The sequence below is a fragment of the Danio aesculapii genome, chromosome 23, assembly GCF_903798145.1.
Source record: "Danio aesculapii chromosome 23, fDanAes4.1, whole genome shotgun sequence".
In the NCBI taxonomy this organism is placed as follows: Eukaryota; Metazoa; Chordata; class Actinopteri; order Cypriniformes; family Danionidae; genus Danio; species Danio aesculapii.
In genome coordinates this window covers 605,650-633,149 of record NC_079457.1, presented here as the reverse complement: position 1 = coordinate 633,149, position 27,500 = coordinate 605,650, and the positions used below count along the sequence as shown (strand labels likewise).

General features: G+C 36.6%; 2 protein-coding genes across 4 annotated transcripts in view; both read left to right on the top strand.

The window, feature by feature from the left end:
• Nucleotides 1–8,772, top strand: part of vdra (vitamin D receptor a) — a 79,539-nt gene extending 70,767 nt beyond the window's left edge. For both annotated transcript variants that reach the window (XM_056448624.1, XM_056448625.1), the window contains 2 exons: nucleotides 422–538; nucleotides 1,550–8,772. In XM_056448624.1, the coding sequence (XP_056304599.1) occupies nucleotides 422–538; nucleotides 1,550–1,803 (371 nt within the window). In that variant the 3' untranslated portion in view covers nucleotides 1,804–8,772. The remainder of the gene's footprint in view (nucleotides 1–421; nucleotides 539–1,549) is intronic.
• A 12,758-nt stretch (nucleotides 8,773–21,530) lies between these two features.
• lmnl3 (lamin L3) overlaps nucleotides 21,531–27,500 on the top strand; it is a 20,011-nt gene continuing 14,041 nt past the window's right edge. For both annotated transcript variants that reach the window (XM_056448631.1, XM_056448630.1), the window contains exon 1: nucleotides 21,531–21,981. In XM_056448631.1, the coding sequence (XP_056304606.1) occupies nucleotides 21,599–21,981 (383 nt within the window). In that variant the 5' untranslated portion in view covers nucleotides 21,531–21,598. The remainder of the gene's footprint in view (nucleotides 21,982–27,500) is intronic.

Genomic DNA, 27,500 nt, shown 5'->3' with positions numbered 1-27,500 from the left:
AAACACACAAACACGCACACACACACGCACACACACATACACACTCATACACACCAGATTTCAAATACTGCATTAACGACATTACCAAGGCTAACACACACACACACATACGTGCACACACACTCATACACACTCATACCAGACTTCAAATACTGCATCAACGACGTCACCAAGGGTAACACACACACACACACACACACACACACACTCATACACACTCATACCAGACTTCAAATCCTGCATCAACAACGTCACCAAGGGTAACACACACAAACACACACACACACACACGCATACATACATGCACACATCATGTTGTGCATGTCTATGTGTGTACCTGTTTATAAAAACCGTAGAAATCTATGTAATGTCCCATTTTACACAGCTAAGTAAACCTGTTTGTGTGTGTGTGTGTGTGCAGCGGGTCACACTCTGGAGCTGCTGGAGCCGCTGGTCAAGTTTCAGGTTGGTCTGAAGAAGCTGAAGCTTCATGAAGAAGAGCACGTGCTGCTGATGGCCATCTGTCTGCTGTCTCCAGGTGCGGAACACACACACACACACTCTCTCTCACACACACACACACACACTCACACACTTTTTTACAACTGAGGAATAATGTACGTCCACCCAGTGGTTATCACATATTATTACACGTCTGTCTGGAATACTGGATTCTGATTGGTCAGTCACCACATTATGAGGTGTGTTATCGTTTTCAGTTTTAGAATTAAAGAATTTTCAAACTATTAAGCCTCAGAACAATGTTTTGTGTGTCATTTTTACATTTTGTGGCCAGTAGCCTGTAATAATCAGGATAAAGTACATCCAGGATGGTTGTTATCTCAGAATAAGCCCTTCAGTCAGAGCTGTGAGGTTTGTTTATTCTGCGATAACTTGTATCCTGGATCTATTTCATACTAATGTTGCAACCTTAAACCCAGCCGCCACAAATAAAGAGAAGACGAGTGCATTTGAGGTGAAAAATGTCTTTTATTTTAAGTTGTTTCACTAAACAAACATTATCAAACCCTATCCAGACGACAGACAGGGCTCAAAGAAATAGACAACCATCAGACCCCAGACAGACTCCTCTAAGAAAGACACGCTGCTTAAATCAGTGTATAGAGCAGTGTTCCCCATCCTGATGCAATCAGCTGGACCTGTAAACACACGCATACATACACACATACACACGCACACACACACACACACACACACACATACACAAGCTCACGTGCGCACACATTCAAACAGAAAAACAACCAAAAGGGGTCATCACACTAACATAAAGCCAGGTTTATCAGCAGCTGAAGGGGTTATTCTGAATAAGCACCGGCTGAATCTACATTATGATGATTATTACACAGATACTGGACACTAAACTACACTATTACAAATTGGTCTGAACCATAATAATCTGGTACTGGGGTGCAACCCGGTGACCCCTGGGTTACTTCGTCATCGCGTCTCTTGACATATTCAGATTCAGTTTTGTATATATATTTGGACACCCCTGAGATGTGTGTGTATTAACTGAATGTGTCTGCAGATCGCCCGGGCGTGCAGGACCACGTACGCATCGAGGCGCTGCAGGACCGGCTGTGTGATGTGCTGCAGGCCTACATCCGCATCCAGCACCCCGGCGGACGCCTGCTCTACGCCAAGATGATCCAGAAGCTGGCGGACCTGCGCAGCCTGAACGAGGAGCACTCCAAGCAGTATCGCTCGCTGTCCTTCCAGCCTGAGCACAGCATGCAGCTGACGCCTCTGGTGCTGGAGGTGTTCGGGAGTGAGGTGTCCTAGCATCCCAGAGCCCCCCGACCCGCTCTGCAGGATCCGCAGGACCCGCATGCTGGAGCCAGAACACCGCTGCGGCACTGAGAGCACTCAGGGGGCTGAGAAAAAGCCTGTGTGTGTGTGCGTGTGTGTGTGTGTGTGTGTGTGTGTGTGGGATCATCGCGTCATGGGGGAACAAATCATGTCCCCACAAGTATAGTAATACCAGTCATTTTTGACTTTTTTTTGGGTCCCCATGAAGAAAACGGCAGATTTAGTGGACAGAGCATACAGTCTGTATAGTAGAAACACACTGTGAGCTTGTAAAATGAGTGAGTGTGGTCAACACCTTATGGGAACCAAATCATGTCCCCACAAGTGTAGTAATACCAGTCATTTTTGGAAAATCTTTTGGTCCCCATGATAAAAACAGCAGGTTTACTGGACAGGATATACAGTAAACATACTGGGATCTTGTAAACCGTGAAAACTCAGTGTGTCCGTGGTCATCTCATCATGGGAACTAAAGCATGTCCCCACAAGTATAGTAATACCAGTCATATTTGATGGGAGGGGGGGAATGGCAGGGTTACTGGACAGAACATACAGTCTGTATAGTAGCAACATACTGAGAGCTTGTAAAACATGTGAGAGTGTGATCATCACCTTATGGGAACCAAATCATGTCCCCACAAGTATAGTAATACCAGTCCTTTTTGAATTTAGAATTTAAATTTCTTTGGTTCCCATGAAAAAATGGCGAGTTTAGTGGACAAAATATACAGTCTGTATTGTAGAAACACACTACGAGCTTGTAAAAGATGAAAACTCAGTGTGTGTGTTCATTACCTTATGGCAGGGGTGTCAAACTCAGTTCCTGAAGGGCCGCAGCTCTACACAGTTTAGTTCCAACCCTGCTTTAACTTGCCTGTAGGTTTTAAACAAGCCTGAAGGACATAATTAGTAAGATCAGGTGTGTGTAATTAGAGTTGGAACTAAACTGTGCAGAGCTGCGGCCTTGCAGGAACTGAGTTTGACACCCCTGCCTTATGGGAACCAAATTACGTCCCCACAAGTATAGTAATAACAGCTTTTAAATAAAAAAAATAAAAAGAATTTGGTCCATGTGAAAAAAAGGCGAGTGTAGTGGACAGAACATACAGTCTGTATAGTAGAAACACCCTGAGAGCTTGTATAACATGAAAACTCAGTGTGTGTGTGTGTGTTGGATACCAAATCACGTCCCCACAAGTATAGTAATACCAGTTTTAAGTTAAAAAAAAAAAAGTTTTGGTCCCCATGAAAAAAGGGCGAGCTTAGTAAACAGAACATACAGTCTGTATAGTAGAAACACACTGTATAACGTGTGTGTGTGTGTGTTCATCACCAAATCACGTCCCCACAAGTATAGTAATACCAGTCTTTTTCCCCATGCCATAAACAATGGGTTTAGTGGACAGTCCTCATAAACCATTTATGCACGTGTGTGTGTGTGTGTGTGTGTGTGTGTGTGTGTGTGTGATCTTGGTATTCATCACATTGTGGGGACCAAATGTCTCCTCAAGGATAATAACACCAGTCATTTTTGACCTTGTGGGGACATTTATTTGTGGTCTCCATGAGGAAAACGCCTCAAATCATCAAGAATGAAGTATTGAGAAAACTGCAGATTGTTTTCTGGGGTTTGGTTTAGCGGACTGAATATACAGTCTGTACAAGAGAAACATCATCACGTCTATGGGGAGCCTGTAGAACATGAAAACCCAGTGTGTGTGTGTGTGTGTGTGTGTGTGCTTGTTTATATGGTTTACGAGGACACTAAACAGTATAATGAGTATGACCTAGTTCTATTCTGTTTCGAGAGTCCTCGTAAACCATATATATAAGTGTGTGTGTGTGTGCTTGTTTATGTGGTTTACGAGGACACTAAACATTATAGTGATTATGACCTAGTTTTATGCTATTACGAGTCCTCGTAAACCATATATATAAGTGTGTGTGTGTGTGTGTGTGGTGCAAAGGTCTGGATAATGTGTCAGACTCCCGCTTTTAAGCTAGAGGAAGCTCCGAACGGAATGTATTAATTATGTATGAATAGAACGATGCATAAATATATATACACACTAATATTTATATTTAAGAGAGATATGGATGGTTTGTATTAAGTGAAATCGTTTGGCCAGGCGATCCTCTGTTGTAATAGGATTAGCAGGCTCTTCTGGATTATGTGCATAGATGAGTGTGTGTGTGTTGTACACTATATTATATTCAAATTCACTTTGGCTCTGTTCAAAAACCTAGTGAGTACCCTACGTAGGCAACTTTCAAGATGACATTGGAGGTGCAAATAAATCATTCAGCTTCTTAGAGGATACAATCCCATAATGCATTGCAACAAACTCATTGGGAATCAATCAGCCATTTTGTTGCATTTATAACTACAATTACACCATTGTGTTACTGAGAAAAGTGAACAAAATGCATTACACACACACACACACACTCTATAATGAGAGAAGAAGGCCTGAAGTTGGTCTGATGTCTGTATAGATAGGAACTTAGATGACCACAAGAGGGCCAAACGCAGAAACCCAGAGGTCATGCTGCTCGCCATTATTTAATCAATCATAACAAGGCTATCCGGCTGCTTTAACCTCATGCTAGCTGGATCTACAGCGATTCAGGCAACCATGAGGCCTTATTTTACTCTGATATCAGATCAAATCAATACATTCAATATCTGTTTTAATGATGTTTGATTTTAGTTTATGAGAGAGACTGAATAATGCGCCAAACTTTGGAGTGCAAACATTTTTGAAGTGCAAAAATAGTTCAAAAAGCTAATTTGATTAGCAATAATAGGCCAAAACGCTCCATTGATGTTATTATCTAGAAGCCACAAATAAATGAAAGTAAATTTGTGAGCGCTTTTGGATTGTACATCATCCCACGTTATTGGCCTCATTCATGAAACCCAAAACAAATTTTCTGTTTTAAATGTTTCGCAAAAAATGCACTTATAAAAATAGGATTCGTCTGTGAATTGTTGCACGAATTTGCGTAGAATGTCTCAGTTTAATCGTTCATAAGTAGTTCTGTCATATGAATTGCGGATTTATATGCAATTCTTGCTATAAATGCATCCCCATTCCAGCAGGTTCTGCACTGCCCTCTTGTGGTCACGAGCTGTAAATACCACTCATATTGTTTTCTGTACATATGTCTAATGAAAAGAAAAGGCTAATACAAGTTAATCAGCTGACAAGAAGCTTGGGAGAAATATGCAAATACGATATTTTCGTATGTTTTTGTGTCTTTTATTGTTTCTCTCTCTCTCTCTCTCGAATGACATAATAAGCTTTTAAGACCGTATCTATCCCTGATGCTTTTAGGTGCGAATTCCACATCGAATTTTATTGTTATATTGATTATCATGGCTTAGTTTTGTACGGATTTTTGAGACATAGAACTGGACTTATATTTTTTTTATTTCTGCAAATCAATGAGACATCTCAACCAGACTGCTGCTGAGCTGCGTTAGCTGTTTATTTCGTTTTTTTCTTCTGCATTCTGATCTGAAACTGGTGCTTTAGTTTTGTTTTTGCTACAACCGCTGCCTCAAAACAGCCAACCTGACACACACGAAACAGTCCGTTCAAAGGATTGTTGAAGCTTTAACATTACTGCGGGTGAAAAAAACGGGGGCTCGTCCGGGATGGACGATGTCGGATTTATCAAGACTTGTAGAAAAGCTGGAAGGTTCTTCAAGAGCAGGAACATTTGGATTAATGCTGTCTTGTGGATGACGAACTGGATTGCAGACACGTGTATATACCAGTTACGATAAGCTTCGTTTGGATTATACTAGTTTTTCTAGATAAGGATTATCAGCGTAGTGGAGTTGAGTGTTTGTTTTTTGCTCCTTTTAACCCCGGATCCAGATGAGCATCTCTGCCTTCGTAGCCTTTGCAGAACTCAAACACATCTGGATCACTTACATCTGATCAACAAGGGAAATAAACCAGCAACATCTTTGCTCAGCTCTGGATTAAGCAGGAGGCTTTGCCCTCATCAAGCTAAAAAAACACACAGGATTCCCGCCAGTTTTGGGTTTGCTTCATTGGGTGTCAACGGATGGACGTCTGAATGGTATCATGGGGGTTTTTGTGGCCCCGGTGTCCCTTCATCAGTGTTTTTGTGAGGGGGGAAATCAGGGGCGGTTCTAGGATTTCACTACTGTTGTCGGTTTAAGATTACATTTAATATTAGAATTTTGTAAACAAAAACAAATAACAGTAAATAATAATTTGAGCTTTTGGTCAATACAACGGTTAACATTTACAACATGCTGCTCTCTTTTATATCATATAATCATGCCTTTTTGAATTTTAGTTCTTCGATTAAGCTATAAAGCAATCCATTTTCCGTCACAAAATTATAAAATATCGACTAAGATATAATAGTAACTTTGCTTATATTACTTAATTTTTAAAGCCTATCTGATACAAACATTGCGAATGTAGCGTTTTAGGACCTGCAGAAAAACTAAAAGCATAATGTAAATAACAAACAGCGCCATCTGTTGGTAAAACTATTGTCAGAATCGATTCGAGAGAGAATCATAATACATTCGTAAAATCTCTGAATTGATACAGAATCGAGTCATTGCCACAGCTCTAGTGAAAAATAGTACAGCTGTTAATAAAGCAAACAGCGCCATCTGTTGGTAGAAACTAATCTCGGAATCAATACAGAATCTGTTTGCTCCAATTGCACTTATCACCAGCGCCCTAACGAAAAATAGTACAGCTTTTCATAAATCAAACAGCACCATCTGTTTGTGAAAGCTAATCTCAGAAATGATTCAGGAGAGAATAGTACATTTAAAAAACCTCCATCATATATCGATTCACAGTGAAATCGATTTATCGCGATTCGCCACAGCCCTAATAAAGAATAGTACGGTTGTTTATAAAACATTTCGGAATCGATTCAAGAGAGATTTACACTGCATTTGGGAAAATCTCGTAATTGATACAATCGTTTGGCATCGTAATGATTTATCGCCAGAGAACTACTAAAAAAGTAAACTGTTTATAAAGTAAACAGCGCCATCTGTTGGTGAAAACTAATCTCAGAATCAATTCAAGAGAGAATTGTAATACATTGGAATATCTTGGAATCTATAAACCTAATCTCAGAATTGATTTAAACGAGAATCGCAGTTCATTCTGAATATCTCTATCATTTATCACCACAGTCTTAGTAAAAAAATAGTACAGCTGTTAATAAAGCAAACAGCACCATCTGTTGGTTAAAACTAATCTCGGAATCAATTCAAGAGAGAATCGTAATACATTAGAGAGATCTCGCAATGGCTACAGAGTCGATTTATCGCCACAGCTATAATGAAAGTAGCACAGCTGTTAATAAAGCAAACAGCGCCATCTGTTGGTTAAAAATAATCTTGGAATCTGTTCAAGAGAAAATCGTAATACATTTGAGAGATCTCAGAATGGCTACAGAGTCGATTTATTGCCACAGCTATAATGAAAAGTAGTACAGCTGTTGATAAAGCAAACAGCGCCATCTGTTGGTAAAAACTAATCTCGGAATCAATACAGATTCTATGTGCTCCAATTGCACCAATTTATTGCCAGCACCCTAATCAAAAATAGTACAGCTTTTCATAAATCAAACAGCGCCACTGTTTGTGAAAACTAATCGATTCAAGGGAGATTCGCAATGCATTCGGGGAAATCTCAGAATCAATACAGAATCAATTTGCAATGCAATGATTTATCACCAGAGAGCTACTAAAAACAGGTACAGCTGTTAATTAAGCAAACAGCGCCATCTGTTGGTAAAAACTAATCTCAGAATCGATTCAGGAAAGTATAGTACATTTAAAAAATCTCAATCATAAATCGATTCACTATGAATATATCGATTCGCTTTATCGCCACAGCCCTAGTAAAGAATAGTACGGCTGTTAATAAAGCAAACAACACCATCTCTTTAAAACGAATTGCAGAAATGATACAGAATCAATATGTAATGCACCAGTTTATCACCAGCGCCCTGTTGAAAAATAGAAAAGCGTTTCATAAAGTAAACAGCGCCATCTGTTGGTAAAACCTAATCTCAGAATTGATTTAAAAGAGAATCGCAGTTCATTCTGAATATCTCTATCATTTATCAATTCGCAATGCACTAATTTATCACCACAGTCCTAGTAAAAAAATAGTACAGCTGTTAATAAAGCAAACAGCGCCATCTGTTGGTAAAAAATAATCTCGGAATCAATTCAAGAGAGAATCGTAATACATTCGAGAGATCTCGGAATGGCTACAGAGTCGATTTATCACCACAGCCCTATTAAAAACAGTACAGCTGTCAATAAAGCAAACAGCACCATCTGTTGGTGAAAGCTAATCTCGGAATCAATACTGAATGGCTTTACTGCCGCAGCTCTAGCGAAAGGATCTAGAGCCGCCCCTGGGGGAAGTTGTTGTAGATACACAGGAGAACATCTTCTGGACTGTCTATGCACTTTGGATCAGTTAATCTTCACATTCGCAGAGTTTGTGTCTTCTCTGTTGGATGTTCTTGACTGAATTGAAGGCAAACGACTGACCTGTGGCTTTATTTGTCTATATAGTCACGGTTGTGTCGCGGAGCCGAACAGCTAGGCTGAAGAAACCCTTTCTTGAGTCTAGCTGAAGGAAAATTTTTCGCTCATGTACGTATGTAGAAGCGGGTAAACGAATCGTCTGAATGCTGATTGTTTAAGGAAAACACAAACCACCAGGTGCCGTTGTTAACCAAAATGAACTACCTCTCTCTCATTCATTCACACATGTAATCATCACACCATTTCAATGTTTCGTCTGTCTTTCTTTTTATAAGAAACACTAAATCTTATTTATTCCTCTCTGACTCAAATGCTGGACTATTTACCTCAAGATGTCTCCATAAAAAAGCCTGCAGCTTAAACAGCGCTTTTACTGCCCGAGCGGTGGCCAAAAGCTCCTTTCTTGGTGTTTTTACGTGTTATGCTAACAATATTGTGTATTGGGTGCCATTCAAGTCATGTTGGAAATATCGCATTTACGACAATTAAACGTTATTGTTATAATAAGACGGAAAACTACAGTTTCTTTCCGCACTAAATTTGAATATTACAATTGAAATAAATGTGACTGTACAGCACCTTTGTGAATTGAATATTCATTATAAGGTCACGATTTACAATGACGTTACGTTATAGTTAATGTATTTATGAATTACGAACGAACAATATTTCTACAGCATTTATTAATTATAGTTTACATTTACTAATGCATTATTAAAATACAAAGCCGTGCTTGTTGACATTAGTTAATGCAATGACATAAAAGTAAATTAACGAGTGACTTTATTTCAATTAAAAAACGTTAACAAAGACGAATAAATACCGTAATGTATTGTTCGTTCTTATTGTTAGTAAATACATAAACATTATACCACAGGGCTGTGGAATGCCTGATTCTGATTGGCTAATGAACATTTCTAAGATGTGCTGTTAATTTCTTATAAACGTACACTAAAGTAGTTCCGACAGTTTTGCGCATTACAGTTCGTTAATTTCTAATAATGGAATGGCCTGTCATCAATTATACCGTAAGAAATAACAGAACCTCATTGTTATCCGTTATTTTGAAGAACTATAGTAAAAAAAAAACTTGTGAATTCGCAATTCGTAAAATGCGAAATTTCCAGTACGACTTGAACGGCGCAATATTTCTGGCACGCCCTAAAGATGCGTTAATGAGCGTTTCGTTTGGACATTTTTTAGAGCAAACGTTCACGCAATGATGAGATTTTCCAGACGAAATGTTCATTTTCATCATGCATCGTGGCGATTTTATCACAGGGAATTATCCCGCTAGTAACCGTCAGTATTTGCTCTTTCTCATACAGAATGTCAAAGCATTGACAACCAAGCTAGCTAATCCCAAAGTATCCTAAATAAGCTAGTATTGTGTGTTTTACTGTGCTGCCATGTCATTTAGCATTTAAAAAACTGTGTATATCTACATCACAGGGCATTGCAGACGTTTGCTTGGCCATGTGTGTTGAAGTAATGGCCTGTATTCAAGATAATGGCTTTACAGCTCACAAATCAGCCTCTAGCGCCCTCTAGTGGAGCTATTGGTTTTATCTTTTCTGTTTTTCTGCATCTCTTTCCCAGTGGTGTGTCCAGATTATTGTTTTTTTTAACCATGTGGGAACTCCATTATATGTACATGACATCCTCCATAATTACATATTATTATTATTATTAATATTATTATTTATAATTATAATAATTATAACTTATTTATAAAAAACATTTGACTATTATTCATGAATTTATGATTAATAAAATATCATTATGATACAATGATACCAGGATTAATTATTTATATTTATAATAATAATAAACATAATAATTATGAATAATAATAATAATATCAATGATAATAATAATAATGATACTAATATTATTATTATTAATATCATAATATTTATGATATGATAGCGTTTATGATTATGCTCGTTATTGCTAATACAAATATATTTAAAATAATACTTTGGTTCATAATTTGTATTTATGTTTATTATTATTTGATTATTATTATTATTGTTAATAATAAAAACTAATTTTTAAATAATAACAAAAATAAAAACACATGTAAATAATCAATCTTTGTATCATTTATTGTAATGATATTTTTGTTAGCAATAACACACAGACATGAATGATTTTAATAATAATAATAATGCATGATTTATTGATTATAGTAAATATAACAAAATTAAAATAGTTAATCCTGGTATTTTTATTGTAGTATGTTATTAGCAATAATGATCATCATAAAATGCTTTTAATATTGTTAATAATACAAATTATAATATTGGAAAAAAGGCCACAATTATTATCAATAATGATAATAATAATAATAATATATATGTTATTGTAGTTTATAAATATTTCAGGCTAATATATTTAACAAGCATAATTTAACTATTGCTATAATAATTATATTTATTATTATAACAATGTCAAATTTATTAATATTTATTATTATTATTTTATTTTTATTATAAGAATTATTCTTATTTATAATTTAAATATTAACACTAATATTTATTGTTTATTAATATTAATAATAATAATTTTCATTAAATACATTTTAAATACAAATTTGTACCCATAACTCATACTGAACTGATGCTGCTTCCCATATTTTACTGCTCAGTTTATGTCTGGTTTTATTGCAGATCATCCATCTGGACACTCCTCTATTCTCTATCTTCATCTCATCTCTGCTCATCTAAACACCTTCAATCCACCATTCATTTTCCCCCTAAACCACACACACACCCACACCCACACACAGATTCGCCACCAGCATTTACTTTATTCCAGATATAAATTCTTAGTATTTCTTCAGTGCAGTAGTGGTATAATGTGGATTTATGGAGTCAGGACACTATTTAAACCCTATATTCTCCATGCTAGCTCAGTTACAGACCACCTCAGTGTGCCTACAGCCCAAAGCCTTATTTTGGGAGCGTAAATTATAATATTACCTTAATTTCCATGCATTTCTGCCTAGTGTTTATTCATGAGATTGAGCCTCCAAGTCAGACTGAACACACAAAACTTGAGTGTATTTGTGTTTGGGGATGGTGTAGAGCTGAAAATAAATAGAGAAGGAAGGAATATGAACATTATTATTGTTTATTTTCCCATGGAAAGTCTTGGTTTAAGAGTTATAAATAGAGAATGACTGCTTAAATGAACTACAATCCCATGATGCATTGCTGAGGATGCATTCAAATTCAAATTGACTCAAACATTGTTATTTTATAAAGCAGTTTTGGTTCTGGAAGTGTTTTCCCCCATTTATTTTCCCTTTAAAAGTCTTAGCTTAAGTGTTATAAAAGTGAATGATACAAGAGGGGAAAGAACTACAATCCCATAATGCATTGCTAATGATGCTTCCAAATTGAAAATGGCATAAAAACGTAAAGCTATTCATTTAAAGTTGTTCTTTGTATTTATATAAACACTCTTTATTAGGAGTGGGTGGAGCTAAAGATCTCCTTTACTGATTGTGAATCTGATTGGTGGAATTTTTAAATGCATCATGGATAATGTAGTTTTATGCCTAACGTTGTTTTTAGTTTGAATTAGTGTTCTCAAATTGACTCCTCAAAAGCAGATTCAGTTTACAATCTCTCTCAATACATCTAACATCTTCAAAAATGTATTAATTATTGGTTAAACTCAAATTTCTACTTCCAAAACCAGACTGTGGCACTCTAGTATGATTTATATGCTAGTGAAATGGCTTCTATAAAATAAAAATAATATCCAAAATCAAAGTCATTTTTATGGATTTTATGAGAAGTTACTTTAAATAAAGATTTATCACAATCATTTCTAATTAATACTGCAAATATTCCATTTCAAACTTTTATTTACCTTTATTTTTATGGGCTTTAAAAAAAACTCAGGACTCAAGTATGTGTAATTCATGTGTAATTATCTAGCTAGCTAACTAACTTTAACTAACATGTTATTGTGTCATTATTATATTGTAGAATTGATCTGAAACACTGACCCCAGTAGACGTTTAGCACTTCTGTTCGCGTTCAGTGTGAAATTAATCGAAACGTTCCTATTAAATTGAGTTTGGCGTATGTATGAGTGGATCTGTTCAGTCTGACTCTGATTCTCAGCTCTCGTAAGAAACCAAAGCGAAAGGAAAGGAAAGTCTGGATGTTTTTATTATCGATCCAAACATGCGGGTCTCAGACAGACGGTCCCGGTGAACGCTTTGGAGTCACGTGCCTTATTTTACGCATTTACAACCTTTCGCTCAACATCGAGATTATACGTTATATATGCATACAAATGACAGCATGTTCTTGCATACATCGTGTCAAACGATTTCAGACACCATAAATACTAGCGGTGTAAAAATGTGTTGATATTGTCTAATTTATTGATCAATTTTGGCGTAAAATATTGATATCGCCATAAATTTAAGCAATGATTCTTTGAACTCATGATTTGATTTCACGACTCAATTTTCTTACGAATTTTACAGATTGACATTAAAGGAAAAGGTTTATTAAAAGTGCATGGATATTGACTGATTTATCGATCAATTGTATCAATTTTTGACGTAAAATATTAATATTGCCATAAAGTTCTTTTAAGACGCACTTATTAAAATTTTGACATAACGATTCATTGACCTCATGATTTGATTCGATTTCACGATATAATTTTGTTACGATTTTTCTTTTTGTTACGTTTTTTTTTGTTTACAAATTGACATTAAATGAAAAAAGTCTGTTTATTAAAAGTACTTCCGTATCAACAGATTTATTGGTCAAATGTTTACATTTTTGACGTTAAATATTCATATCGCCATAAAGGTGTTTTTTTAAGATGCACTTTTAAACATTTTGACGTAACGGTTCATTAAAATAATGATTTGATTTGATGATTCAATTTTCGTACGATTTTTATTTTTGTTACAATTTTTTTCATTACAAAATTTTTTCTTTAAAAATCTTTTTTAAATGTTGACGTGACGATTCTTTGAACTGATGATTTGATTTCACAATACAATTCTCTAACGATTTTTCTGTTTGTTTCTTTTTTGCTTTACAAACTGACATTAAACGAAAAGTGTCTATTAAAAGTACATCAATATTAATAGATTTATTGATCAATTTTTGTCGTAAAATATTGATATTGCCAAAAACTTTTCTTAAATACGCAGTTTTTTAAATTTCAACATAACGATTTATTGAACTCACAATTTGATTTGACGATTCAATATTGACAATAAACGAAAAAGTGTTTATTAGGAAATTGTGCGCACTTATTTGTGAAGTTAAAATGTAACAACAGTAAATTGAAGGTTTAAAACAAACCCCAAATCAAATAAGTTATGCAAATAAAATTAATCCCTTTATATAAACGAACGAAGATGCCGCTTGACCAATTTTTTATCTAAACTTCTTTTTATCTAAACTTCTTATTTAACTGAATAAATTTGAAGCAGATTCACTTTCTGCCAGCAGGTGGAGCAGCGGTGCTATTCTGTTTCCTGTTACCGATGTAGGTGCTGATGTAAGCACTTATCAACACCACTCTAATATGTTGCTATGCAGCAGTCGTCACCGCCGATTTAACACACATCTAAAAATCATTTATTATTTATTTCTCAAGTATAATTTTTTTTCACTTATTATTTATTTTTCTGTATTATTAAAAAAAGTACAATTTTGGTTATAAAGAATGTCAATTTAATATTCGTTTTATAAACTTCGCTTACATTTGTGCGTTCATAAAAATGCAACTGCTTCTGTGAATTAGACACATGATATCCTAATATTGATCAATATTCCACTGACTTACAGTAATATCAGAATTATCGTAAAATATCGTATTGCTGGCGAATAAAGTATCGGTGTTGTATCGTGATGAGACGTCTGATTTACGCTCCTAGTAAAAACGTTTATGCATTTGTCAGACACTTTAATCAGGGTGGCTCACAGTTAAAATGCTTTTTGTTTTCCCTGAAAATCGAACCCTCAACTTCTACATTATTTACCACAGTTTGAGCTATGAGGACGTTTGAAATCACTGTTGATTAGTTTGATTACTGGTGTCTCCGAATAACGAAAGGTAACTGCTGTAATTGAGATTAATGAATTGGGAAACAGCTCTTTTATCGGGCTGTTCTGGACACGGGGCTCGTCTGTTTGAGACGCATCCGCCACTGATGACGATTTCTGATGTTATTCAGAGTTTTTTTTAGAAATGGCCGTTATTTACTCATTTATTTACTCATGTTTGTGTCATTTCCAAACCTGTATGAGGTTAATTCTTCTGTGAAACACAAAATGAGATGTTTAACAGACTTTGTTTTTGCATTGAAAATAGGCTGTGATGGATTCTGCTGAGCTCCAAACTGGAAAATACACTATATGTACAGTTGAAGTCAGAATGATTAGCCCTCCTGTATATTTCCCCCCCAAGAAGATTCTTTCAGCACATCTCTAATCATAATAGTGTTAGGGTTAGGGTAATCTGTAATAACTGATTTATTCTCTCTTCACCATGATGACAGTAAATAATATTAGACTAGATATTCTTCAAGACACTAGTATTCAGCTTAAAGTGACATTTAAAGGCTTCACTAGGGTAATTAGGGTAAAGTTAGGGTAATTAGGCAAGTCATTGTATAACAGTGGTTTATTCTGGAGACAATCCAACACTAATATTGCTGAAGGGGGCTAATAATATTGAGCTTAAAATGAGTTTAAAACTATTAAAAACTGCTTTTATTCTAGCTGAAATAAAACAAATATTAGAGGAAATACTGTGAGAAATTCCTCAATCTGAGAAACATCATCTGGGAGATATTGAAAAAACTATATTAAATTACCAGGAGGGTGAATAATTCTGACTTCATCTGTATGTATTCTTATTATTTTATTATAATGTATACAGTCAATCCTGAAATTATTCATACCGCTGGCAAAATCTGACTTAAAGTTTTTGTTTAAATGTAAACAAAGCTGAGAAATATATATATTTGTTTCCACAATGATGGCTCTTGTACATCGTCTTATTATCTTTTTGGAGAAACTCATGTCATTTATGTCAAGAAAAACTTCAGTGACTTTAAATCAGAATTTGCCAGGGGAATGAATAATGTCAGGTTTGACTGTGTGTGTATATATATATATATATCAACCCAGGCTCATTATTGATATGTACCCCTTTATGCATTTCTAGAGAGTGCCAAATACATCCCAGGAGCTACATTTTTTTTGCAGTTTTATTATCTCGAATCCACCAGAGGCCGCTGTGTACACTTTTTCAGATCTCAAATTTCTCTCGCGAGTGCCATTCGCACCTGCTATTCCCACATAAATCCACCAGAGGCCGCTGTGTACGCTTTTTCAGACCTCAAATTTCTCTCGCGAGTGCCATTCTCGCTTGCTATTCCCACATAAATCCACCAGAGGCCGCTGTGTACGCTTTTACAGATCTCAAATTTCTCTCGCGAGTGCCATTCGCACCTGCTATTTCCACATAAATCCACCAGAGGCCGCTGTTGACTGACCCACACTCCTGCTTTTCGAAACCCATCCGATAGTGTTTTCAAAAGTAATCCAGAAAAGGAACAGCCCTCGCGGCTGCCTGATTTTTACCACGTTTTCAGATTTCTCCACGTTCTCACCCTGTTATTTACTTGTTCATTTTATTTTTTGGCTTTTGTTATTGTCTTACCGCTTTCTGAAACCACTTTTCGGCTAGACTCGAACTCTGGCATCACAGTCAACTCCTTTCTGCATCTCAAATCCTCCAACATACATGGCGAGCCACTGGGCAAACTGGTAACATCGGTAAAGCCGTCCACACGGAGGCAAGGACGGAAAGGAACGGCATCACACCACCCCGTAGAGTTCGTTTTAAAGACAAAATGCAGCCATACATACCTCTGGCTACATAATTGGTGATCTCCAGAAATATATACAGGGGTACGTTTTCAGAATCAGCCTGTGTTGATATATATGATATTTTCACTGCATGTTTAAATTAAGAATAACCTGCTTTAAATGAGTTGATCCAACACATTTCTGCAATAATTTACTAAATGTATTTGTGTTATTGTGTTATGTTTGGCTCTTTCATCACATTGAAAACACCAAACTGCATCTCTTATTGTGTTTCATGGGAGAAAAGATGAGTTACGCATTGCTGGAACAACATGACAATGAGTGAAGGATAACTCTGGTAATGATTCGTGGTAGTTTTGTTCATTAAAAACATCATATTCTTCTCCGTTTTAATTGTTTTGGAATGTTTTAAGGGTAAAATCTGGGACTTGATGCACCTCGTCAGTGGTGGATCATAATTTGGATCTCTGAAAAAACATCAGGACTTTCCCAAATCTCACACACACACACACACGCACACACACACACAAATGCAGAATTAAATACGGATCATGTCACAAACACACCTCGCCTCATTTTTATATTACTACAAAATCAACACTAGAGTGTAATTAGCATCCATTTGTTCTGAAAGTGTTAGCGTAGACCTGATCTCATCTGTGTCGATCTCTTCGTTTCCCCTTGAATGTCCATTACATGTTTATTTTGTGCATTGTATGTAGTAAATGAGATGTTTTGGAAAACAATTGATAAATAAACAGCTGTATATACCGATGCACAACCTGTGACTGTTCATTCAGACTGAAGGGAAGGGCTTAGGAGATAAACCAACTGTAATATACAGTATCAGCGCTTCATATTTGATTAAATGCTGTAATTGATTAGTCACATTTTGATTTGACATAATATGTGTGTGTGTGTGTGTGTGTGCATATATTTGAGAAATGCATATATATGCATATATATATATTTTTTTTTTTTATTTATATTTAGATATGAATTATATAATACAACTTATTTGTACATTTAATTGTCTAACAAAATCATTTTGTATAGGTTTGTGTCTATCACATATACATTATAAATTTATATGTATAATACACACACACACACACACACACACACACACACACACACGTTGTCAAAACAAACTCAGCACCAGCTTTAATGTATAATATTTTAAATAATAATGTATGTTGTACAATATAATATTCATTTTCATTAGACTTAGTCCCTTGATTTATCAGGGGACACCACAGCGGAATGAACCACCAACTATTCCAGCATGTGTTTTATGTAACGGAGGTCGGCTAGTAAGTGCTGTGCATGTAAACCTCACTCCTCTGACCTCTAAAGCTTCTCTAGCGACATACACTAGAGGCCATGGTCTTCAGCCTCCTTGTTAGAGTAACCGACTCCCATGCGGAAGGTCGCCGGTTTGATACCAGCTCGGAGTGGGTTGGGTGGTGATGGACTGGCAGGGTTACATTTACACTGCGGATGCCTTCCAGCTGTAACCCAGTACTGGGAAACACCCATACACACACATTCATACACTACAGGCCAATTTAGTTGATCAATTCCCCTATAGCGCACTGTGGGGGAAACCGGAGCACCCGGAGGAAACCCACGCCAACACGAGGAGAACATGCAAACACGAACTGACCCAGCCGAAACTCGAACCAGTGACCTTCTTGCTGTGAGGCCACAGAGCCACCGTGCCACCCATATAATGTAATATGTGAGATAATACTATACGGAACACTTAAAAAATGACTAAAAACACCATCATTTAATAGTTAGTATTGAATTTGCTGCTTAATTTTGACTCTTATAAACGGCACAAAATTAAGTAAATAAAAGGAACAAATTAAGAAGGAATGTGTATGATGCCCACTGGCCTCTGTCCATCATGGCCTCCTAACTGTCCCCATATTATCATTGGCTTCATCCCTCTGTCTCCTCTCCACCAATCAGCTGGTGTGCGGTCTGGTGCAACATGGCTGCTGTCGCCTCATTCAGGTGCACTGAAAAAAGTGTTGCATTCAAAACTGTTGCAAACAATTTATTTGTGTTGAATTTAAACAAACAAATTAAATGTAATAATGTTCAACTTAATTTGTTTGTTTAAATTCAGTAAAAAATTGAGTAAATCCAAGGAATCATCTTTGAATAATTGTTTTCAGTGTGGATGCTGCACACTGGTGTAACTTTTTCTTTTATAGACATTTTAAAGGATTTAATATAAATGTAATATTAATAAATCAATAAGTTTTCTAAATTCAGAATTTCATTGTTTCAGATCATTTTAAACAAGCAATTCTTTAAAAAAATAAAATAATAATAATACATTTTATTTGAAGCTCCTTTCACTGTACAACATATATATACTGGATATATACACATAATTCAATAATTAAAACATGTACAACATATACACAGCTCCATAACTTAAAAATAAACCCCAGCATGAAAATAAAGATGATAAAATACAAAGACATGATAATGTAGTATGCAGTTTAAACAGATGAGCTTTAAATCTGAATTTAAACAAGATTTAAAATAACAAAAGTCAAGATTCATTTCAATTCAATTCCCCTTTATTTGTATAGCGCTTATACAATGTAGATTGTGTCAAAGCAGCTTCACATAAAAGGTCACAGTAAATAGGAACAGTGTAGTTCAGTTTGTAGTGTTTAAGTTCAGTTCAGTTGAGCTCAGTTCAGTGTGGTTTAATAATCACTACTGAGAGTCCAAACACTGAAGAGCAAATCCAACGATGCGCAGCTCTACAGATCCTGAACCATGCAAGCCAGTGGCGACAGCGGAGAGGGAAAAAAACTTCACTAAAGGCGAAAGTGAAGAAAAAAAAAACCTTGAGAGAAACCAGGCTCAGTTGGGCACGACCATTTTAATTTCTCCGCTGGCCAAACGTCTTGTGCAGAGCTGCAGTCTCAGTGGCGGAGGCTGGAAGCTGGCCTCAGCGAAGACTCGTCTGTCTCTGGAGCGTCACAGGAATCAGTCTCATGTTCTCCACTCCTCCATGACCATCACAGTAGCTGCTCAGGATTCGGCCAGGTCCAGGATATGGAAACCTTGGGATCATCTCGTCGTTGAAGAGAGAAACAAACAATATCTTGCATGAATTTAAATGCATTATCTTTCCATTAAAATAGACTTATAATAAATATATCTGTTTAATAAATCTGTTTTGTTCACTGGATATGTTAAACCGTTTGAATTGCTATTCTATTTTTAGACTTAGACATGACTTTAATATACAGGTTATGTCTGCTGTTTGCGCACTTGCATGTGTGTGTGTGTGTGAAATGTACATCATAACTAGGCCCACAAAGAAACTAGCGGAAAATGCGAGGGAGCTGGATGTCTGAAACACACAAATACCTTGGTCCAGCTTGGACAGAAGCATGTGTCCGTATGCCTGAGATTTTCACCTTTGCGATGGTTTATCTGTCAGCGGTCTGCCACTATGATCTGCCATTACGGGAGGCGCCACCTCGTGGCGGCTGGGTGGACTTTAGCTAAAGTGGTTAACTGCAGCAGTCAGTGTGAAAGACTGATTAATTAATTCAGATCTTTTGTAAATTTAGATAAATATCGATACTTGGCGCCAGAGAATGTATCGCAGCCGTAAATAACATGACAAATTGGCATATATTTTGTCCCACCCCTAATCCACATCCCAACAAACTGAAACGGAAAGTCACTCAGTCATTTCATGCACTCCTGGGGGCCCCCTGGTGGCCACGGGGCCCTAAGCAGCCTTGGGCCGGCTCTGCCCACACGGAATCTGCACACACAGATTTCCGCAGGTTTTTAGCCCATCATTGAGGATTTACTTGTGTAAATGTGTGTAAATGTATATTTATTCAGTTTTTTAATTAATTTCACTAATATTATTATGATATAATAACAGTAATGTTAAAATGTTCATATTATTTATGTACAATACAGTTTGTAAAGTAATATTGTCTGTCTTTTAGTAAATATACGAGAGACTGACTTTGTTTAACAATTAAGTGGATCTAATTAGATTAGATCATTGTAAACATTGAATAAAAGTTTCAAATGTATTATTGTTTTATTTCATATATTAAGGTTTATACTCCTCATTCCACATACATCTGCTGATTTCTTGAAGAATTCTCCCCAGAAATAGCAAAACACATCTGCAGATTCTGTCTGTCTGGCCGTACTCATTAGACACCAGTTGATTAATTAGACACTACTCATTCATTACATTAGAAACTAGCAGCTATTAGATCAGTGATAGGGAACCTGTGGCTCTCGAGCTACATGTGGCTCTTTAACCAGAATCATGTGGCTCTCCAGCTGTCTCCCTTCAATAATATTTTACAGTTTAAAACATTATACCTGTAGAAATTAGTGATTTCTGTGGATTCCTATTGAAAATACATTTACAATTCCCTCTTTAGTGTACATTTTCACAGCAAAATGAATAAGAACTCTGTTAACAATTAAAGACAGACATCTCTTCATTCATGGACCTGCTCAACATGTGATGCTTCATATTTGTTTATTTTTGAGTTCGAAATAAATCAAGGTTTTGTTTAAACCTGTATTATTTATAGTAGTAATACAGTAAATGCATTTTAAAGCAGCAGTTTGACATATAAATGCATCCACATGGTTCTTTAAAATATGCATTCGCTAAACAAAAGCAGAAATGGCTCTCTGTTGATAAATGGTTCCCGACCCCTGAATTAGATGTACTTATTCATTAGATAGTATGTTTAATAGGTACTAGTACTTAATCATTAGGCCTACTATAGTGCTTTATTAATAGATAGTTCCTATTTATGAGATAGTTCTTACTTTAATACTGACTAATTATTCTGTTGTTACTACTAACAAATTAAAACATTTTCTAATCATTGCTATGGGATCTGTCATAGAGATATTAGCTATTCAGTTGTGACTAGTGGTTAATCATTATAACAGAATAAAGTTTATATCAGGGTGAAAGCAGCCTCTTTCCCTTTAAACCCGGCAGTTTTGCGGTCTTGTGATGTGACGTCACTGCGCAGCTGACAGTAATGAGGCACAATTTGGGCAAACATCATCATCATCCTCCTCATCAGAGCTCAGGGAGGTGGTGTGTGTTTGCTCTCCTCGTGTTTAACATGTATGTAAAATATACAGATATTTAAGCGCTGATCTTCACTTGTTCAAGCGTTTAGTCATTTTAATTCCGCGCGCGCACGTGTGTTTTTACTGTAACTCTGTGGAAGCTCTTTTATTGATTAGTTGTTGAGCGATGGCCATGGTCACTTCCACCCCGATGGAGAGAAGCGCGTCCGCGGCTGTGCGCGCGTCCCGCAGGAGCGGCGCGTCCCCGTGCACCGTCAGCCCGACGCGCCTCACGCGCCTGCAGGAGAAGGAGGACCTGCGGCAGCTCAATGACCGCCTGGCCAACTACATCGAGCGGGTGCGGCAGCTGGAGGCGGACAAATCCTCCATGCAGATCCTGCTGGAGGAGAAGGAGGAGAGCTCGCTCAGGGAGGTCGGGAACGTGCGCCGCCTGTACGAGACCGAGCTGGCGGACGCGCGCAAGTCTCTGGACGCCACCGCGAACGAGCGCGCCAGACTTCAGATCGAGTTCACTCAGTTACAGGAGGATCACCGCAAACTCGCAGCCAGGTAAACTAGAGTGGGATAGCTTCACTGTCTGCTTTATTATATAACCAGTACATCACTTTTAAACAGCTGACATTATTAGGAAGTCATTCGGAAACTTTATATTTCAGTTATTAAAGTGTGAGGCTATGTGAACGCGTCAGATTTACTGCTCCGCCCCCATAGTAACAATAAATACTATATATTTTTGTTATTTGATACAAAGATGCTATAATACAAAGTCTAATTTCTTTAATGTAAATACGCTTTTTAATCAAAATAATAAAAACTTTCACGAAGCTGCATCATGACGGTTAAACCTAAGGGTTAAACGCGTCATTAACCGTATTAACTAGTAAGTTACTTCACTTTTAGACCTCTGACATGAATAAGCCATTCGGAAACTTTATATAGTATATTTAAAACTACTAGTATCACTAATAAGCCATTCGGAAACTATATATAGTATATATAAAACTACTAGTATCACTAAAGTTAGTTAGTCTGCAGTATTTCAGTCGTTGTCAGTTAATGATCACGTGATGTCAGTTTGTCGTTATCAGTATTTTGCAGTATTTAAATTTGTTCATAACTTGCTCATTTAGCGGATGCTGTTATCTGAGGGGTTTTTGGTTGTAATTTGATGGAAGGATATGATAATATAGCTTTATAAATGTGGCTGTATATATGTTTAAAAACATCTAAATGTTTAACACTATCTAGGCTTTAATGATGATGACCGTTAAGCGCGTCATAACTAGGGGTTTAACAATGTTTCGTGGTACAATTTATTGCAATACAAAAATATCACAATATTAGGGACGATAACTGTTTTCAAGGTATACCGCGGTTTGGAAAAGTCAAGGTTTTAAAACCACCAAGATTTTCTGTATTAGAGTCCCGAATGTTCGTGTAACATTTTTATTTTTTGTTTTGTTTTGTTTTTTTTAGGACAACAGTATCTCCAGAAGAAAAAAAATATATCCAATGATGCTGTTTAATTGTGCTTTTTAAACAAATAAAGACCGCAGAAGTCAATGATTCATTTGAATTATTTAGCCTGATGTTTACTGCTCTAAAATATTTTAAATGTTTCTCAAAATAAAATATCCCTGCTGAAAAAAACAGCTTAAACCAGCCTAGGCTGGTTGGCTGGTTTTAGCTGGTCGACCAGCCTGGTTTTAGAGGGTTTTTTTCCATTTCCAGCCTGGTCTTAGCTGGTCAGGCTGGAAGATGACCTGCTAAATCCAGCTTAGCCAGGCTGGGAGCCCAACCAAAACCAGCTTTTGAAAAACAGGCTGGTCAAGCTGGTTTTAGCTAAATTTAGCTGGTCATTTTCCAGCCTGACCAGCTAAGACCAGGCTGGAAATGACTGGAAACCAGCCTGGAAGTGGTCAAAACCCCTCTAAAACCAGCCTGGTCAACCAGCTAAAACCTAGGCTGGTTTAAGCTGGATTTTTCAGCAGGGATAATGTGTTCAAAGGGAGGAAAGTGTTTGTTTTTTACTCAGACATTTAAAAAGAATATATTTTAGAGCAGTAATCACAATACCGTGCTCTGTAAAAAGTAAATCCATAAAATATACGGTCAAAACCGGCAGCTGTGGTTGCCAGATTTTCACTAAATACAGTATAAACCATAAAAGCCATTTCTCATTTTTACAGTAAACTACCCATTTCATTAGTTTTTAGAGGTAATATGTCTGTATTTTGAATTACCAGCATCTACTCATCTTTGGTTACACAGACACAATAACACAGCCATACACAGGTGGTGATGAGAGTCCCATAATGAACCAATGCTCATCACAAACAACTGTTCCCACAAGCAGAGAAGCGTATCGGTATCAGTGTTGCCAGATTGGAAATGTCAAAGTATCATACCAGAACCTCAAAATTATCGGAGGAAAATGATCGTACACAAGTCAAACGGGGAGTATACAGCTATTATTATGCTATTATTATGTAGTGTTTTGACACAACGTGCAAATTACCACAATACATTAAAAACACAAGGCATACCTTAGTGGGCAGGCTCAAACTCCATCTCTGAGTTATGTCATCGAATGTTGCCAGATGTTGGATTCGTTTTGCTGTACAAATTGGATGCGGTCATGGACTGCAAAATTGGGCTGGTTGGCTTGAAAGCAGTGCGCCCTCCTGAATTTTGAACACACTCTGAGGTGTGCATGCTTTGTTTTGATGAGATTAACACGTTAAAAACACGTTCACATGACACATTTGAATGGGGAAAAACGAGAACATCAAGGGTAAACTCCCCTGTCCTTCTCACCTTCCTTTACAGCACTTGTTTTAATGTTATTGCTTAAAAGATCAACCTCAAACTGAAAACTACTGACCTAACCACGGGCACGCATAGGAGCGTTAACTCGTGAGAGAGAGCCATTCTCCACATTGATTGGCTGAGAAGAGGGAACATAAGATGAGATGGTAAACGTGCCTAACTCCACCTTCCCTTCACAGACAGTACAGAAAAGATGCAGATCAATAAGATGAAGATTACAATGAAATTACTTTTAAATGCCATAAAATTCTGAAATATAGCTCGTTATAGGATTTTTCTAATTATTGATCGTTCATCGTACAGAGGTCGAAATTATCGTACAAATACAATGATTTATCGTACGTCTGGCAACACTGATCAGTGTGTAGAAGGTGCTCCATGTCATTCACACAGGTGCAAAACACCAGTGTGGTAACACACATAAATCTCTAATGTTCATCAGTGATGGGGAAACAACTAAACAGATCCACAATAATGTCAACCAGAAGCATAAAAAGTGACGTGTCATGCAGGGAATTCTGGGAAAGTCAAATTACGGTTATTTGCCATATATAAATTAAGGAAAACGTATTGTTAACCAGGTTATGGACTTTTACTGTAGCATTTTTACAGTTTTCTTTCACAGCCATGCTTTACAGTGTGGTACCGTAATATTTTTATCCAAGGTTATCATACTGTCAGATTCTTATTATCCGGCCCATGCCTACACCATATGCATCGTGGCATTGGTTGAGCTGTTTGCACGTGAGCTGTATTCCACCTGCTGTCACATGCATTCAGAGTGCTAGAAGTAGCAGCAGTAGCAGAACACTTATTTTAGTAGTGGTAAAAATATTTTGGGGTAACTTTTGCAAATTTGAGATTGAGTTTATATGTTCTAATTTTTCTTTGTTTTGGGTAAAAGTGTCGTTAGGTTTTATTGATCTGGACAATAACACTGAGAAAACATTCTACTTCATAAATCTTTTACTTGCTAAATATCACATGCATAAATGCAAATTTTCCAATAATAAACCACTCTTTAAGGTATTCATTAAAGAATTAAAACAATATTTTGAAACTCTCTCCAGTTCAGGAAGCACTAAGCCTGGGAAAATATCTTGCCATGCCCTATTTATAATTCCCCTGTAACAACAGCACTTTGTTTTGAATTACCTGCACTCTTAATATCTTATTTTTATTTTAAGCTGTACTTTTATATGTGTTTCTTGTTTAACTTGTCATTTTTCTTATTTGCTTTATCCCCCTGGCGTCCTCTCTGTTCCTTCTATAGTTCACAATGTTTCATTATACTGTAACATGGTTTCCTCTACATTCATTCTTCCATGATGGGGCGCCACGCCAGGATTCATCCCGCCATGGCTACATTACAGCTTCTCATTCAAAACATTCTATTTTTTTAATAGCAGGTGATAATCACACCAAAACATATTAAAAAGTAAGTGAATTATCACAGCACAAACTTTTCTGTAGCCGTAGTAGTGCTGTGCGTCATTTGTTTAACCCTTTAAGGTTACGTCCTGACTGACTGGCTAACTGTAACTGATGCGCGAGGCCAGCAAACACGACGTATAGCCGTTTCACTTTACTTCAGGACGCAATAGTACCGGAGGCTTTCATAAATATTCCTAGAAAATCTAATAAATGTTGGAGACATACTGGTTACATAAATGCACTAAATCACACCTCAGCAGCGTTTATTTGAGAGCGCACTAGAAGATCTGCGCACTCTTAAAGCGGCTTATATTTGAGGGAGCGTGCAAGAAGTTTTGTGCACGAGCAGAGTAAATCCGCGCACAAGCAAAGAGATCTGCATGCTCGTTGGCTATTATATAAATGCGATCTCCACTTCTAATACTGCGCTCACGACATTTGTCATTGAAATAACACCACAGGTAGTTGGTAGATCTGTGTACAAAAGACCTGCCACCACAGCTGGAAAATATCCTAGAGGAAACACTGTGATAATGGCTGATCATCTACTGTTCAGTTAAAAAACAAAATGGCCAATATGAATACAGCTGAAGTGGAGGGGGCCTCGTCCTCTTAGAAGTCCAACGTCTGGCAACATTTTGGTTTTCCAGTCACTGAAGAGGACGATAACAAGAAAACAGACAAAACGCAAACCGTGTGTAAACACTGTAAAACAAATGCTGCCATACAAAGCTGCAAACACAGCGAATATGATGTGCCATTTAAGCCATCACCACAGCGACAGTGCAATCGAGTGTCTCGCTTAAGTGCATAATCTGAAGAAATAGCCAGATGCATAGAAGTAGTTTTGGCAAAAGACATGATACTATTTTCTATGGTTGACAAAGTTGGATTTTGCGAATTAAAAATAAATAAAATATCGTGACACATTTTGTATCGTGAACATCATATGGTGATGCACATCATATCGTGAGCTGAGTGTATTGTTATACCCCTAGTCATAACAGTGTTGTGAAAAGCCTCTGACGGTTTTTAATTAACGTTAGTACTTTTAAACCGCTGGTTTAAACTATAATAGTCATTTGAAAACTTTATTAACATTAAAAACTAAACTGATTGAGCTTTTGTGAGGTGATTCTGCTCATTAAAGCACTCAGAGTTAGCCGCTCATTTAATACGGAAACAAATTAATGAAGACAAATGTTGGTAGTTTAATAACTGTCGATTATCCCATTACTAGCATCACTAGTCCATACTGTCTGTTAATAATCGCGGGTCATGGGATGTCAGTTAATGTTGGTTTATTATGGTATGACTGTTATTATTATGAATATTCTGATGTAGCTCTGATTTAGTTTGATTAAAATACTCATTTAGCAGATGATGTTCTTCGAAGCAAGAGAAGCTTAAGAATTAAAAGTAGATAATACATTTTGTAAATGTGGCTCATGATAGTAGTTTATATATATGTCTGTATATTCATATATTTGATCATCATGATATTAATATTAATAATAATTATATTTAATAATAATAATAATAATAATAATAATAATAGAAATTATTCATGTTATTAGCTCTAAAATAACTATATTGTCATGTATATTATTATTAATAATAAGTTAATGTTGTTGTTGTTGTTGTTGTTGTTAGTATGAACTAGTATTAATCAAGTTTTTAACTGATCTGCAGACTTATTTTCCCCAGCTGTTTGCCGTTTGTTTAAATGTTTTGAAGATATTTTTGTGTGTGTGTGTGTTTGCGTGCTGCTGAATGTGCAGTAATGTGTAGTTATGTCTTTTGTT